Consider the following 18,461-nt stretch of genomic DNA (forward strand, 5'->3'; position numbering starts at 1 on the left):
CAGAAATAGGCAGGGTGCTGGTACCTACCTGCGCGGACTCACAAGATGTCCTACCACCAGTCTAAGTTTTAAGGAATCGGTGGAAGATTTATAATGGGTGTTATAAAAAATATATTACCTTACCTTATTGCAATAAATACTTAACTATTGTATTAAGCACTGTTTCAAACATGCATAAAACCTACAGGGTCTGCAGAAGCCGAGTCATTTAACTAATTCTGTCAATGAGTGTTTTTATTTACACGTAATGACACTGCCAAAATTTCTCGACGAGACTTCAGCCCCGAGAATTATCTTAAAATGTAAATTGACTAGTGTGAACGTATGTCTATGATGCAGCTACTCCGTTTTAACAATATCCTGCTGTATTTGTCGTTAGTTGCATCAGTTCGGGGTATTAGTTATTGTGGCGCTAGAATGTGCGGGCAAACGAATGTACATACATTTTGCCAGTACCCTGTGAGTTTTAATGATGATCGTTTAATTTATTATGCTCATAAAAGGCCCTCTAGACTACCGGAGTCCTGAGAGAAGAATCTGAATCGCAATTTGGCATATAGAGCCTACTGCAAGAGATTTCAACATGAAATAAGTAGTGCCCTTGTACTCTGTATCCTTATTGTCGTGTTTCTTTTAACAGATGTGTGTACAAAATATTTATTAAATAAATAAAAATAAAATACAGTTGACATTTGAATCAGTTAATGTAGTGTAATTATTCTGTGTGAAATAACAGAGTATAGATTAATAATTCGTTCGATTAGTCAGGTTCCGGATGGTTCTATGCACGGTAACATGATTGCAGGAGGGTCCCAGTTCAAAATGCATGGGATACATTGAGACGCCACTCACTAAGGAAGAGAGGGCTCGACTTTTGGCCCGACTCAACCGGCGACGGAGCGAAGCAGCCATCCGGCGAGTGCCCGGCACGGTGCCCGCCGGCGACATGTTGAAATTGGTACAACTCTAATCATATACTCAAACGAGCCGTACTCGCCCGCTTCGCTGGGCATTTAAAATTAACATGATTATTTATTGTTATTATTATTAGGGAGTCCAACACTCACATAAATATTAGTCTATCCATTAAGTACATGTATTTTCTACATGGATACCAAGTTTCAAGTCAATCGGATGCATGGTTCAGTAGTTATAACGGAACATCCGTAAAAACGACTATATATTTATATATTAGTATAGATACAACACTACCATTCAACGGGTTCTCAGTACGATTTCCACATTTAATCAATTTCTGATACCTATTTCAGCGTGTTACAAGCACCGTGATCACGGGTACACTGAAGACTGCGCTATGTTATGATATTATAAATTTATATCCCTTACATGTCGGTTTTTGGCTGTTATAACTGGAGCTCCATGGCTCGCCCCTACCATAAACTGATAGTACCGCCAGTTTTTTTTCCAAAAACTTTGAGAATTATTATATTATTTTATAGTATTTTACTACCTAAACCAATTTTTTGGCTTTTTTTTTGTTTTGGTTAACGATACTTTTGTAATACTACTTGTAAATCTTACCTAATATGACTCGAAGCGATTATTTATTCCGGCTATTATGAGTATAACAGCTTGGATTAAAAAAAGCGGGACGTTGATTGCATTTCTAACGCAACATTCATATTCTGGCACCCATGGGCCATTCCGATTTGAGCAACCGACGCGCGTGGACGTGCTCATTGTTCGTTCGATTGCCCGACCTCGGTTCGTGGCACATCTGGCGTCCAAGTGTTTTGTCGGAAGTGACTACCGGTGATAATAGATCATTGTTCGTGGCACATCTGTGGCCCAAGTGTTTCTCGGAATTTGTACCTGCGCCTAATTACAAGGCATTGCCGCCCGGAAACTGTGCAGTGGTTCTATTCACTCTAATTCTATTCTATTTATTCTATTCACTAAAATTTCTAAAATTCCTAGAATCGCTTCGGCCAATTTAGTGTTACCGACGCAGGGGCCTCGCCGCAAGGCGAGCGCGTGTTTAAGTCCCGGGGCAGCCCCCCCTGGGCAGTTCGAAGAAATGGAGTTTTCTCCAACCAACACACTGCTCGCGGAATTTTTAAGCGAGAAATACCCGGCCCTCGAATCAGAATTTTTAGCTTACAAAGCTAAACGCGCCGTGAACTGTTCTGCCGTGCCCGCCGCGCCCGCCGTTTCCGCCACGCCTGCCGTTCCCGCGCCCCCTGCAAGCGCGCGCAAAACTCCCGCGCCGTACACCGCAGCCTCCGTCGCGCCCAGCACACCCGTGTCCCCCATACTGTCGCGAAAAACTGCCGCGTCTACCGCGGCAGCTTCCGTTCTACCTCAGCGATCGTCTGCGGCCTCCGTCGCGTCCGCCGCTCCCGCGCCTTCCTCCTCGTCCTCCGACTCTGACTCGGATATGGAGGTTGACCTCGTTCCCGCCTCATTAACAGATGGATTCACTCTCGTGCAAAAGGGTAAGAAGCGCGCCGCGGAGTCCCGAGCTTCCGCGGCCGCTAAAATAAGCAAAGCCGCGAACGCGTCGCGCCCCCGCCCTCCGACCCCCGTCGCTCCCTGTCCTCGTGCCACGCCGTCGCCGCGCCCGGTGGCACAAACGAGAAATCAGGCCCCTCCTCCGTTGATTATTCAAGAGAAGGCTGCTTGGGACCGTATCTCCCTGGCCCTTAAGGCCAAAAACATAAATTTTGTCAGTGCCCGTAACCTCGCGAACGGGATACAGATAAAAGTAGCAACACCCGACGACCATAGGGCCCTCTCAAGCTACCTCCGAAAGGAGCGTATAAGTTATCATACGTATACGCTCCAGGAGGAGCGTGAGCTCCGTGCAGTCATACGTGGCATCCCCAAGGAGTTAGATGCCGAGCTCGTAAAGGCCGACCTACTCGAACAAGGCCTACCCGTAAACTCCGTGCACCGCATGCACACAGGACGCGGGAGGGAGCCATACAATATGGTTCTCGTCGCCCTCCAGTCTACCCCCGAGGGTAAGAAAATCTTTAACGTCCGAACTGTCTGTAGGCTTTCCGGAATCACCGTGGAAACCCCTCATAAAAAAGGCACTCCGAGCCAGTGCCACAATTGTCAGTTGTACGGGCATTCTTCCCGTAATTGTCACGCGCGCCCTCGATGCGTCAAGTGTTTGGACGATCACGCCACGACTCTTTGCACTCGCGATCAAAAAACCGCGACGGAACCACCTAGCTGCGTCCTGTGCCGAACACAGGGTCACCCCGCGAATTACCGTGGATGCCCCCGAGCCCCTAAAATAAATCGCCGCGTCGCGCGTCAAAACCGCCTCCGAGCTTCCGGCCCTGACATCAAAGCCACGGCACCCTCTGTGCCGAAGGCTAAGCCTGCCTTCGTGCCGGCGCCGGTGCCCAGCGGCTCGGCCTGGGCTAAACCGTTGCCGTACACGAACACGGCTGTAGCTCCCTCCCCCGCGATTCGTCCCGTCCCCGCGATACGTCCCTCCCCCGTGATTCGTTCCTCCCCCGCGACCAGCACTCCGACCGCGTCCGACAATCTCGCTCTAGCGATCGACTTTTTTCAGTCGATCAACTTTGAGCGTGTTAATGCTTTGGGTGACGCCATTCGCGCCGCCTCCACTGCACAACACTTCATCGCCGTTGTGCAAGAATACGCTGACGTATACGCGTCGTTAAATACGTACGTCCTCCCCTCGCTCCGCCGGTAATCAATGGCGTACATAAGTAGAATAAAGCCCCTATCCGTAACGATAGGATTTTTTAACGCTTACGGTCTCGCAAATCAACGTGATCAGGTTTGTGATTTTTTGCGTGACCATCAAATTGACATCTTTTTGGTGCAGGAGACCCTGCTTAAGCCCGCGCGCCACGACCCTAAAATCGCGAACTATAACATGGTTAGGAACGACAGGCTCACTGCTCGTGGTGGTGGTACCGTCATTTACTATAGACGAGCCCTGCACTGCGTCCCACTCGACCCCCCCGCGCTTTCTAACATCGAAGCATCAGTATGCCGAATCTCACTGACGGGACACGCGCCGATCGTTATCGCGTCCGTTTATCTTCCACCGGATAAGATCGTTCTAAGCAGTGATATCGAGGCGCTGCTCGGCATGGGAAGCTCTGTCATTCTGGCGGGCGACCTAAATTGTAAACACGTCAGGTGGAACTCACACACCACAACACCGAATGGCAGGCGGCTTGACGCGTTAGTCGATGATCTCGCCTTCGATATTGTCGCTCCGCTAACCCCGACTCACTTCCCGCTAAATATCGCGCATCGCCCGGATATACTCGACATAGCGTTATTAAAAAACGTAACTCTGCGCTTACACTCGATCGAAGTAGTTTCAGAGTTAGATTCAGACCATCGTCCCGTCGTTATGAAGCTCGGTCGCGCTCCCGATTCCGTTCCCGTCACGAGGACTGTGGTGGATTGGCACACGCTGGGCATCAGCTTGGCTGAATCTGATCCACCATCGCTCCCGTTGAGCCCGGACTCTACCCCGTCTCCTCAGGATACCGCTGAAGCCATAGACATCTTAACGTCACACATCACCTCGACATTAGATAGGTCATCGAAGCAAGTTGTAGCGGAGGACTTCCTTCACCGCTTCAAATTGCCCGACGATATTAGGGAACTCCTTAGAGCTAAGAACACCTCGATCCGCGCCTACGATAGGTATCCTACCGTGGATAATCGTATTCGAATGCGTGCCCTACAACGCGACGTAAAGTCTCGCATCGCCGAAGTCCGAGATGCCAGATGGTCTGATTTCTTAGAAGGACTCGCGCCCTCCCAAAGGTCTTACTACCGCTTAGCTCGTACTCTCAAATCGGATACAGTAGTAACTATGCCCCCCCTCGTAGGCCCCTCAGGCCGACTCGCGGCGTTCGATGATGATGAAAAAGCAGAGCTGCTGGCCGATACATTGCAAACCCAGTGCACGCCCAGCACTCAATCCGTGGACCCTGTTCATGTAGAATTAGTAGACAGTGAGGTAGAACGCAGAGCCTCCTTGCCACCCTCGGATGCATTACCACCCGTCACCCCGATGGAAGTTAAAGACTTGATCAAAGACCTACGTCCTCGCAAGGCTCCCGGTTCCGACGGTATATCTAACCGCGTTATTAAACTTCTACCCGTCCAACTCATCGTGATGTTGGCATCTATTTTCAATGCCGCTATGGCGAACTGTATCTTTCCCGCGGTGTGGAAAGAAGCGGACGTTATCGGCATACATAAACCCGGTAAACCAAAAAATCATCCGACGAGCTACCGCCCGATTAGCCTCCTCATGTCTCTAGGCAAACTGTATGAGCGTCTGCTCTACAAACGCCTCAGAGACTTCGTCTCATCCAAGGGCATTCTCATCGATGAACAATTCGGATTCCGTACAAATCACTCATGCGTTCAACAGGTGCACCGCCTCACGGAGCACATTCTTGTGGGGCTTAATCGACCAAAACCGTTATACACGGGAGCTCTCTTCTTCGACGTCGCAAAAGCGTTCGACAAAGTCTGGCACAATGGTTTGATTTTCAAACTATTCAACATGGGCGTGCCGGATAGTCTCGTGCTCATCATACGGGACTTCTTGTCGAACCGCTCTTTTCGATATCGAGTCGAGGGAACCCGCTCCTCCCCACGACCTCTCACAGCTGGAGTCCCGCAAGGCTCTGTCCTCTCACCCCTCCTATTTAGCTTATTCGTCAACGATATTCCCCGGTCGCCGCCGACCCATTTAGCTTTATTCGCCGACGACACGACTGTTTACTATTCTAGTAGAAATAAGTCCCTAATCGCGAAGAAGCTTCAGAGCGCAGCCCTAGCCCTAGGACAGTGGTTCCGAAAATGGCGCATAGACATCAACCCAGCGAAAAGTACTGCGGTGCTATTTCAGAGGGGAAGCTCCACACGGATTTCCTCCCGGATTAGGAGGAGGAATCTCACACCCCCGATTACTCTCTTTAGACAACCCATACCCTGGGCCAGGAAGGTCAAGTACCTGGGCGTTACCCTGGATGCATCGATGACATTCCGCCCGCATATAAAATCAGTCCGTGACCGTGCCGCGTTTATTCTCGGTAGACTCTACCCCATGATCTGTAAGCGGAGTAAAATGTCCCTTCAGAACAAGGTGACACTTTACAAAACTTGCATAAGGCCCGTCATGACTTACGCGAGTGTGGTGTTCGCTCACGCGGCCCGCACACACATAGACACCCTTCAATCTCTACAATCCCGCTTTTGCAGGTTAGCCGTCGGAGCTCCGTGGTTCGTGAGGAACGTTGACCTACACGACGACCTGGGCCTCGAATCAATTCGGAAATACATGAAGTCAGCGTCGGAACGATACTTCGATAAGGCTATGCGTCATGATAATCGCCTTATCGTTGCCGCCGCTGACTACTCCCCGAATCCTGATCATGCAGGAGCCAGTCACCGTCGACGCCCTAGACACGTCCTTACGGATCCATCAGATCCAATAACCTTTGCATTAGATGCCTTCAGCTCTAATACTAGGGGCAGGCTTAGGGACCCCGGTAACCGTACTCGTCGAACTCGACAAAGAGGTCGACGTGCAACCTAACCCATGCATCAGCCCGCTGAGTTTCTCGCCGGATCTTCTCAGCGGGTCGCGATTCCGATCCGGTAGTAGATTCATTCGCGAAACAATTGCTCTTGAGTTGTTAGGTCTCCTTCGGAGGCGCTCGGGCAGTTGTTAGCAAATCCCACCCCTCTTGGCTGAGCCTTTGCTCGCCCACCTGTCCTGGTGAAACTGGAAAGGCCTTCGGGCCACCAGTAAACTTTCAATCATAAAAAAAAAAAAAAAAAAAACCCATGGGCCGTGTATCGAACCATAGGTTTGCCCAGTGGTATTCAATTTTATGAGGGGTATTCGCGTTAGGAGGCTTATGAAGACTAACGCGCGTATTCACGAGGAGATCACGATGTTCACCTTGACTAGATAGACACAAAGTTGTGTCCTGATATATGCTTATGGTTCAGCGCTGGGTGGAGGAGTTGGCCCGCGAGGCCCAGCGGTGGGCTGACCAATGCCGGCCTCCGAGAACACCCGAAGAGCGCGACGTCTGCAGGGATTTGTGTAAATATTTTTTTTTATATTTTTTAATTCTTCTTTTAAACTTAAACTTCTTTAGCATCGTTGTGATTCGAAAGTCGATGACTTTTTTCTTGCTTAGATGGGTGGACGAGTTCACAGCCCGCCTGGTGTTAAGTGGTTACTGGAGCCCATAGACATCTACAACGTAAATGCGCCACCCACCTTGAGATATAAGTTCTAAGGTTACAATATAGTTACAACGGCAACCCCACCCTTCGAACCGAAACGCATTACTGCTTCACGGCAGAAATAGGCAGGGTGGTGGTACCTACCCGTGCGGACGCACAAGAGCTCCTACCACAACCAGTACCGTCGCAGGTTTAAAAATAAAGACATGTTTCTCAAATTTGAGCGCTTGTCTGAAGTTACGTGTCACGAAGTGATTAAAAATGTCAAAGGGTCCCATGTGATCCTTGAACATTTTCAGGATTTTTCAGGATCCTTCGTTTTTTCTATCTTTTATTGTAATGGTAAATAACGCATAATAAAAGTGCACAAAAAGTCTAGACGTATCGTAGTACTTTTTTTATTATTATTATTGATGAATTACTAGTGGTCTTTCCAATTTCACCTGGAGAGGTGGGGGTCGTAGATCTGTTGTTACAAGAGTCCTTTGACATTAACCACGTAAATGCTGTCACAGAGACATAGTTCTAATTCTCAGGTCTACAGTACAGTACAGTGTTAGAGTTGAATTCAGCTCTAACACTAGGAGCAGGCTGAGGAACCCCGGTAACCGTACTCGTCGAACTCGACAAAGAGGTCGACGTGCAACCTAACCCATGCATCAGCCCGCTGAGTTTCTCGCCGGATCTTCTCAGCGGGTCGCGATTTCGATCCGGTAGTAGATTCATTCGCGAAGCAATTGCTCTTGAGTTGTTAGGTCTCCTTCGGAGGCGCTCGGGCAGCTGTTAGCAAATCCCACCCTTCCTGGCTGAGCCTTTGCTCGCCCACCTGTCCTGGTAAAGCTGGAAAGGCCTCCGGGCCACCAGTAATCTTTCAATCATAAAAAAAAAGTACAGTACAGTATCCATTATCTCTTTTAATAGTAACGTAGGTACAGGTATGGACTATACTGGTGGTAGGAGCTCTTTGTGAGTCCGCACGCGTAGGTACCACCACCCTGCCGTGAAGCAGTAATGCGTTTCGGTTTAAAGGGTGGGGCAGCCGTTGTAACTAAACTGAGAACTTAGAACTGATATCTCAAGGTGGGTAGCGGCAATTACGCTGTAGATGTCTATGGGCTCCGGAAACCACTTAAAACCAGGTGGGCTGTGAGCTCGTCCACCCATCTACGCAATAAAAAAAAAGGTACGTGTTACATACACACATTAAAATTTTCATCGAAATTAATACTGTCATGGCTTAGATTAGTGTGCCACAAATCGTTGTAGGTTTAATGGATTTTAAATCCATAAATGTAGCTAGTTTTGTTTTGATATGCTATTTCGGGAATTCGGTTTTTATAGATTCGACGTCGGTAGGGCAGTGCGTGGCGTCAGTGGTGGGCGAAGCACCCGGTCTCCACGTGGAGTCCATGGTCGACTTGTGGTACATGCAGGGCCGGTATTATAGAGGAAACATTACTTATTACATTCCGTAAGTTTCACTTTACGGGACCAATGGTCTATTGATTAAGTTTTTTTTTATAGCTTAAATGGGTGGACGAGCTCACAGCCCACCTGGTGTTAAGTCGTTACTGGAGCCCATAGATATCTAAAACGTAAATGCGCCACCCGCCTTAAGATATCTATAAGTTCTAAGGTCTCAAGTATAGTTACAACGGCTGCCTCGCCCTTCAAACCGATACGCATTACTGCTTCACGACAGAAATAGGCAGGGTGGTGGTACCTACCCGCGCGGACTCACAAGAGGTCTTACCACCAGTATATACATACAGCTTTTTTATTTCCTACCTAAGCTGATAAGCCTTGAGATGCTATGTCAGCGTAACCCTAACGTGTCGTGAGCTCTCGGGGCTAAAACCGGAGGTGTTGCTTACTGGCCTTAGGAAGATCAGTGTTTCGCAGAATCTACCACCGGATCAGAAACGAGACCCACTGAGAAGATCCTGTGAGAAACTCAGTGGGCTGTGTCTGTGGTTTAGTACATACAGCACTGTAGATCGAATAAATTGGTGATACATTTGTGACGTCACTGTATTTATCATAATGTAGTTAGTTCCTGATCTTGACCTGCAAGTTTGCATAGCAAATAACAGCAGTTTTGGATCTTATAGTAAATATTTATGATTATTCCCGAATCGCAGCGCTAGGTTAGTTTATGTAAAAAATCATCAAATCTACCTCCGAATTTACTTTAAGTGCCGCCTTGGGGTACCGCGAAATATACCGCCCTATTACCTACCTATATACAGCCCTATTTTAGTCAAGGATCGGAGCATAATTTCTCAATAAATATGTGTGGCTTATAGTTGAAAATGTTATTGTTACGAAGTACTTACACTAAGAACAATAATTATGCTATTTAAGCTCATAACTACTCTATATCTTTTTACTTTTTTATTCGTGAATTGATTTAATAGATCTTTACATCTAAATGTTGAAACAAATCTGATTAGATACATAGTGTTGCTAAACTATTCAGCCCATTTCGGCTAAGGGCAAAGTATATCTAACTTGTATGAAAAATACTTTTCGAAATATTTTAATAATTACATTAAATGTTGATTAAAAATAATAATGATGCAGTGAGAGTTATTTTAATATACATTATGAGAAAATACTAGCCTTTGTGGTATGTATAAAGTTTGTATACGTTTTTTTGTCCTCGCAGTCCTCAATGTACCGGCGGTTTTTATGGAGACTTTGCACAAATCCTCTGGTCGAAGACCTACATGGTCGGATGTGGCCGAAGTCGTTTCTTGGTAATCATTCACTGCTTTTTTATTTATTTTATATTCTCCATGTTTCGTAATCAGTTAGTGATTTGAAAGGAATCCGGGCATTGCAAGAGCTGTAAACTCGACCGGTAAGTCGGAAAATAGTAAACAGATGTACTAATGCTGGTGAGATCAAGCTGTGCGAGTGAAAGTTTCAGATAATATACAACAAAAGACACTTGAAAAAATATGAAAAAAACTTTATTTGATTAAATCAGATGGACAGACGAACTCACGGTCCAACTGATATGAAGTGGTTACTGGAGCACATCGACCATACCCGGGATGACGCAACTTCCAGACATGAGATATAAGTCCTAATTAAAAATAATAAAGATTAAAATAGGACTTATAGTTTTAAAAGAATGGTGAAGGAACACTACTTATCTGCTTAGTGCTGTTTGTTTGCATTATCATTTATCATTTCCATACTGTTGATTTAAAATGTGTGTGTAAGTATATTAGTATGTATTGTATGTAAGTATGTATATTGGTATATATTATATGTAAACGGTATATATCTATTTATTGTATGTATATATTTTCTAGAATAATGTATTGTCTATAGTACACCGCAACATACCTGCTATATTTTTATGTTTTCCAGAATTCCTGTAAATTAAACGGTTGTCTGGAAGAGATCGCTTTTAGCGATAAGACCGCCTATTGTACAAATGCTTTTTGACTGTTTTTTGAATGTAAATTGTGTTTTGGTGTGCAGTAAAGTGTATTCTCTCTCTCTTTCTTTCTCTTACATAATTGACGTATTTTCAGAGTCAGGTGAAAGGTCGGTTCAGAACAGTAGAGCGTCTAGTGTGTAACTTCGCCCCCCGCGGGCCCGCGCCCGCCCGCCCGCTGTGGAGCCCCGCCGCCCCCGGTACCGCCTGCCCCCCGCGCTCGCAGCGGGACCGCACGCTCACGGCTCTCTGCAACTATCGTTAGTATCCAATCACATCTACTCGAGCAGGTTTCTATGGGCGTACACAGACGGGTGGACGAGCTTATGACCCACGTGCTAAGTGATTACTGAAGCTCATAGACGACATTACATCAAAACGTACTGGTGGTAAGATCTCTTGTGAGTCCGCATGGGTTGGTACCACCGCCCCGCCTATTTCTGCCGTGAAGCAGTAATGCGTTTCGGTTTGAAGGGTGGGGCATCCGTTGTCACTATACTTGAGACTTTAGAACTTATATCTCAAGTTGGGTGGCGCATTTACGTTGTAGATGTCTATGGGCTCCAGTAACCACTTAACACTAGGTGGGCTGTGAGCTCGTCCACCCATCTAAGCAATAAAAAATAATAAAAAAAAAGCGTTAAATATCACTATTCTTCTTTTCTTCTCCATCGCTCCCTCATTGCTGAGGATCGTGACTCCGTTTTAACTTGTCTACTGTCAGCCTCCATCGGTTCCGGTCAGTTGCCTGGTGTAGTGCAGCGCTAAGTGGTCCGCTGGTTTGCTCGGAGATCTGGTCGGACCAACGTTTGGGGCTCCGGCCTCTAGGACGTTTTCCTTCTACTTTCCCAGTGACCATCAGACGTTCCAAGTTGTCTACACCTCTGCGGGCAACGTGGCCAAAGTAGCGCATTATGCGTTGCAGACAGGTGGCAGACAGGCGTTGAGCGTTCTCCATTTTAAGCTGATGTAGGATATATATATAATATCACTATATGTAAATGAAAATTTAAGATACTACTTTCAATCTTGTCGTACCGATCCACGCATTATCCAATACAGAAGTCGTTTCCAAGCTGGTTTTCTTTACAAAATGTCGCTATTTTGTAGTTCGATCGTTCATGATCAAACGTCACGTCTTTGGAATTAATTAGTTTGAAAAATTAGTACCTACCTCGCAACTGCACTGATTATGTGACTACACTTCGCGGTTTAATTTCTACACGAAGAAAAACTCCTTGTCGAATCGCAATAAATAAAATATATCTAATTTTAGAACCACAAGTTATCGAAAACACCAATATAGACAAACCGATGCCAATAAATGAACAGATCATTCTAACTACAGTTTTGGAGATTGAAGGAAACGAAACATTAAATTATTTTGGAAGCCTCGATGAAATATATTTGACTAAACTAGCGGTTATTACAATGAAAGACGCAATGACAACGTTGCGTTATAACTCATTGCAAAAGCGAGACGTAGCTGAAACAGTTTTGATAGAAGATGCAAAAGCTGAATTACAAATTCATAATAATATTAGTAATTTTAAAGAAATGAGTGAATGGAAACTTGGTAAAGAAACAACGATAAAGATCTCGCAGAAAGCAAATATAATAGGGAGACCAAGAACATACAACATTGAAGAACTAAACGAAGTTTCTGAACAACAAACCGACAGTAAGTAACTTCAAACAAATATAAAAACTCTGCTTTATAATCTTGAGTAACAGTCAGTCATCAACCTTTAAAGGGTTTGACTCTTAACAAGCCAGCTTTAAGTTTATTGGGAAAGTCGTAACGTGAATTTTCGGCACAAGTGGCCAAGTTTTTTTACTGGCATTCTTCTTCTTCTTCTCAATCGTGCCATTCTTGACAGAGTGGTCGTGATCGTCATGTAGTGTTGGAAGGGGCAGACTTGATGTGTCTCACGATGTCGCGCCATCTCCTTGCTCGAGGCCATTCTACTGCACTCATTTAGGGGACCTCCCACTGCCATACATTTCACTTAAAGCGCTCATTCATTGGCATTATGAGGCAAATAACATGAAACGGATACATAATATAATGGAAACCTTGCAGATGTTGATGCAGTGGATGATGTGTACGACATTGGAGAAGATTTATACGGGGATTATGAACAGAAAGAAAAAAGCAATAAAAGTAAGCTTCATGAACAAGAAGATAAAACCGATACAAATGTTGAACTTCCTAATCAAAATGACTCTATTGTTATTGGTCAGTATTGGAAAGCAAAACACAGAATTGAATTAAAACTAAACATTATAAAATAATCAATGCAATAAAATTACAGAAAATGAATTGAGTAACGGTGAAAAAATTGAGTTTCCATCTACAGAAAACGATTCATCCAATGTGACAGCTACAATGGATACTGTTACTAAAGAAATGAGAGCGTCGGTAAATATGTCATCGGATGAAGAAATTAAATCTATTGTTAATGGATCATTGAAAGACAACGTTGATGATTATTTAAGTGATCGTGAGTGATATTTAGTTTCATTTCAGTGAAACGGGTTCCGAAAGGGCTTTTAGCGACTTTGCGTCGCTCTTGATTTCAAATATTTGAAGTGCTCCATATTTCGCCATAAAACGTTGGAATATATTGTGGTTAATTTTGTACGCAACATGATTTCAGGGACTACATAAGCGTACAGAAGTAATAGCATTGTGTTTTAAAGTAAAATCTACAAAAAATATGAACTGGTATATTTGACAATCGAAAGTTTTGGGTATTTAGTAAGCCCTCATGATTCGGTGCCACAATTTTTGTCCATCAGCAAGTGGTTATGAGGTTTGGTCACCAGAACCATGAGCTCGTCCACTATCTGTGCAAAAATATATATATTTAATATTTCTAGATCAGATATCAGGTATATCTTTAATATTTGAAATATTATAAAAGAGTGTATGTGTTGATTTCTAGCGGAAACGGTTCAAGAATTGCAAAAGGCATTGGAACAAATGGAACGAAGTCTTGCGCCTAAATCTGCACTCCACGAAAAGGTAGTCTAATATTCTAAAATGACATAATAAAATCTTCTTTTATCTTTGATTTTGTTTTCGCTTAATTTTCACATCGGCCAAATCATCCCATTCCCGAGACGTATTTAAAAAAAAAGCTTTTACTTCACACCTGCTTCTAAGTATTATGAAAGCTAATTAACCCAGAATTATTCTAATAATTTGTTTCTATTTTCAAGGTCCGTCGAGAGATCCGAAACAAGCCTACAGGAAGCAAAAACGCAGCGAACACACAAATTCCAGCGAGACAGGAAGCTGCTGACAAAGGGCCAATGATAAATATGATCCTACGATATATGCCGTATTTGAAACAATACGAAAATAGCTTGACTGGATCCTCGATGAGGGCGGGAAGCAGCGTCGTGCCTTGTGCTGTTGTTGTCTTCATGTTAATCTTGTGACAATTAAAGTTAAATGTTTATTATTTTTTACGTGCTTCCGAAATGTCATCATCATCATAATCGGTTGCTGACCACGACTGCTCTGCCAAGAGGCAGAGCAGTCGTGGTCATGTGGAATTCTTGCTTATTAAAGCCTTGACAGATGTTTTCCATAGTTTGCGAACTGAAGCCTGGCCCATACACTCGTTAAGTTCCGAAATGTACAGGGTATATTATACCTAGTCAGGTCATAAATTCTGTCACATGTTTAATGTAAAATAATTGAAACAAGATTATTCATTATGTAACCATTCATATACCAAAATGAACTTAACAAAACGTAGATTCTTATGACACTAAAGTTTATTCAAAATGACCTCCGTGATTTTGAATACAGGCCTTCAATCTGCGCGGCCAGTCGTCTATCGCAGCACGAACGAGGTCCATGTCAATATCGGCGGCTGCCTTAATCAAGGATGTCTTGAGTGATTCCAAATTGGGATGAGGCTTTGAGCACGCCTTTTCCTCCAAGTGTTGCCATCTCTTGTAATCTAACGGATTCAAATCTGGACTGGAGGAGGGCCAGTCTTCGTGCCGGATGAAGTCGATTTCACGCGCCGCCAGCCAGTCTTGTGTGCTCTTCGCTCTATGAGCTGGCGCCGAATCTTGTTGGAATACCCAGTGCCTGTTATTGAACATGGTATGAGAAATAGGTTCCACAAGGTTCGTCAGGACTGTATTTTGATACACAACTGTATTCGTTTTTACACCTTTCTCACAAAAATGTACCTCTGTTAAGCCCCAATAAGAAACTCCCAACCATACCATGAGCGAGGATGGAAAATGACCTCATTGGACACGCGGAATAAGGTTGCTCGCTTCTTCACTATTGTGTGCGTACACCTTATCATTTTGTTTGTTGTAGCTCTCTTCTACGGTAAAAAATTTTTCATCCGAAAAAAGAATTTCCCGATATTTTTTTCCCGCGTACCGCTTCAACAAAGCGCGGCATCTCTTCAGTCTCAGGTCCATTAGATGAGCATTCAAACGATGTCCTGTTTTTCTTCGATATGCCCGAAGCCCTAAGTCTCCATTTAACACCCTTTTCACCGTGGTTCTGCTTAACCCCATCTGAAGGGCCAACAGTTTCTGCTTACGTTTGGGATTTCTTTGAATTCGCGTCTTCACAGCTTTTATCACTGCTGGAGTCCTAACAGACCGAGGGCGACCACTTCTTGACCTGTCATCTACACTAGAGTCTTCATTGTATCGTTTGATGGTATGATAAACGAATCTTTTGGTTATATTCAAATTTTTCAGCATGTTAAAAATGTGAATTGGCGCGTAACCGCAACGATGCAACGCAATAACTGCAACACGGTCTTCTTTAAGCGTCCACTCCATATTTAAAAATGAGTAAAATTCTAAAAGTATACATTTTTATTTTCATGAACAATTCGAAATTCGAATTCAATAAACTTTTTTGTGGCCAGCATTCTAAAAGAAAAGTTTTTACTGTGTGACAATACTTATGACCTGACTAGTTATATAGGTACTTTGGAGGCTGAACGACAAAGGGAAGATCTTCCACCTAGCGGGTGATATTTGTTCGGTAGACCGACGGTCCTAATATTGTTGTTCGGAATTTGTATATATGCAAGCTCATCTTGAAAATGTCGTAAGCGAGATTCAGGCATCTGTCAATTATTTTGCGTTGTACGATGGTTACCCGCCACAGTACTATTTAAGTAGTGTGGTTGGCAGCGGATTAATAGTGCTCTTGGCATTGACCGATGTTAGTCGGCGCATAACCGACACGATGATATGGGTGATGTCGGCACGTCTTGAATTCGAGGTTACAATTGTTGTGGTGGAATTGCTCACTCTTCAAACCGCAACACGCTATTGCTTTGCAGCAGAAATAAGAAGGGTTGTGACAAGTTCTCGCTTGATCTCCGAATATTCTACTATCATTTATCACGCATATTGGCGAATTTTTTTTATTGCTTAGATGGGTGGACTAGCTCACAGCCCACCTGGTGTTAAGTGGTTACTGGAGCCCATAGACATTTACAATGTATATGCGCCACCCATCTTGAGATGTAATTTCTAAGGTCTCAGTATAGTTACAACGGTTTCCTCACCCTTCAACCCGAAACGCATTACTGCTTCACGGCAGAAACAGGCAGGGTGGTGGTACCTACCCGTGCGGACTCACAAGAGCTCCTACCACCAGTAATTATGCAAATTATAATTTTGCACGTTTGATTATTATTCCACGATGTTATTCCTTCATCGTGGAAGTCAATCGTAAATATTTGTTAAGTACGTATTTCATTAGAAAAATTAATAATACCCGCCTGCGGGATTCGAACACCGTTGCATCGCTAGATACGAATAGGTACACCGGACGTCTTATCATTTAGGCCACGATGACTTCAAAATTGTGTTACACCTTATCGCGAAACTCATTCACGGCCACGAGTTACGTAAAAGGTGTTAAGAGTATCTAAAACCAGACCGTCTTAAAGGCCAGATTCAAATATCACCGCCGCCTTTTTTATCCTACTTAAGCTGGTACCTTGAGAGGCTGTGCCAGCGTTACCGAGCGAGTGGGTGAGCTCACAGGACTCAAACCTGACGACGTTGCTAACACTAGCCCTAGCAAAAGCAGTGCTTCGCAGAATCTACCACCGGATCGGAAACGCGACCCACTGAGAAGATTTGGCGCAAAACTCAGTGGGCTAGTCCGATAGGTATCAATGTAGCTATTACACTTTTAACATGACCAGGCAGTTCTAGTACATTTCTCGTAATGACTCCCACTAAAGTTATCAATGGAATCAATAATGATAAATAAATCATTGACCCGATTCTGCTAACCGGATTAGAGAGTGTTGCCTGTGTTGTAGACGATTAAAAATTAATGGATGAACGCCTTTGTACGCCGTGACGCGTCTAGTTTGGATCTATGAACTTGTGGCTTTTTGAAGTTATTGGCCCAGTTAAAGCAGCTTAATGACATTGACGATTGACACGAGGGCAATGTCCTTTACGAGTAGTGACTAGATATGGAGGTCAGAAGGATTGCATAGCGAACTCAAGCCGCGCATACTACTTGACTGTTCTAACAAAAAGGTTGGTAATTCGATGGATTTGGTCACCCTGGTCCTGGTTGGTGTTGAGAGGTAAAATTAGTTTAATACTCAAAGTGAAACTTGTCCAGGGCCTACCTGATCGTGAGTGGTCATCAGCCAATTTTTTTATTTTTTTATTGCTTAGATGGGTGGACGAGCTCACAGCCCACCTGGTGTTAAGTGGATAATGGAACCCATAGACATCTATAACGTAAATGCGCCACCCACCTTGAGATATAAGTTCTAAGGTATAGTTAGTTGGTTATCAATGATTACCGCTTATGATTCGCCCTAAGCCTTATTTTAACTAAATCAATTACTGCAGTACTCAGTGATGTGATGGTAAAAAATGATGGCGAAATTTTTGCTAACCAAGCCGATTTTGAAATCGATGATAAAACAAAAAATATAAAAATGCAAAATATACTTAAATAGACTAACAAGGAGACATCCTATTATTCATTTACTAAATAAACATAACTATAAATATATATAACTAAGGTATGCTCATATAGTAGTATAAGATGTTCAGCTGAGTTAAAATTGCATATAACATTTTCTAATTTAAAATTCCTAAGGGAGTATTCATTATTAATAATTATTATTGTGTTCAATGGAAGTCACAACTATGTGTTCCTTTTACATTATACGATTTGCTCACGATTTTTATTACTCAAACTAAAACCCATTGAAGATTCATGAAAACGTTACTCAGCTGTGCCTTTACTTGTTAATATTAAATAATACATATAAGAGGTATGAATTTGTATAGGATATTTAATTTGGATTATTTTTTGCCATAAATAACAGTACCCGTCTCTCCGCGTGCGTGTCATAGAATGAATTAAGGGATTTATCGGAGAATGGGAAGTAGAGTTCTCTGAGTATTATACTAACATATTGGAACACAAGCATTTGCTGGTGGTAGGGTATATTGAAGGCCTGCACGAGTAAATATAGGAATAAGTAGAATTCAGTATCCTACTTATTCCTGTCGCGAAGCAGCCATGCGTTTCGGTGTAAAGAGCGGAATAACCACCATTCGACTTAATTGAGACATTGTCCTATTATCTCAAGGTATGTGACGTCATTCACTATTAGACGTATTCGGACTTTGGTTAAATGGGTCCAGTTAAGAGCAGATAGGACACTAGCGTGTTCCACACTGTATGTGCAGAGCAATGACAAATATGAATACTCAATAT

The 18,461-nt window shown here is 43.9% G+C and overlaps 1 protein-coding gene across 1 annotated transcript; it reads left to right on the top strand.

Moving 5' to 3' along the window:
* The first annotated feature begins 216 nt into the window (after positions 1-216).
* LOC101736472 (uncharacterized) lies at positions 217-14,163 on the top strand. Its single transcript, XM_004922845.5, has 11 exons — positions 217-459; positions 806-958; positions 7,000-7,096; positions 8,584-8,713; positions 9,911-10,001; positions 10,791-10,953; positions 11,970-12,374; positions 12,777-12,932; positions 13,009-13,197; positions 13,642-13,721; positions 13,919-14,163. Exons 1-11 carry the CDS (start codon positions 325-327, stop codon positions 14,138-14,140), a joined length of 1,821 nt encoding a protein of 606 aa, XP_004922902.1. The 5' UTR covers positions 217-324; the 3' UTR covers positions 14,141-14,163.
* Positions 14,164-18,461: the final 4,298 nt, after the last annotated feature.

The sequence above is a fragment of the Bombyx mori genome, chromosome 9 (genome assembly GCF_030269925.1).
Source record: "Bombyx mori chromosome 9, ASM3026992v2".
Classification (NCBI taxonomy): domain Eukaryota; kingdom Metazoa; phylum Arthropoda; class Insecta; order Lepidoptera; family Bombycidae; genus Bombyx; species Bombyx mori.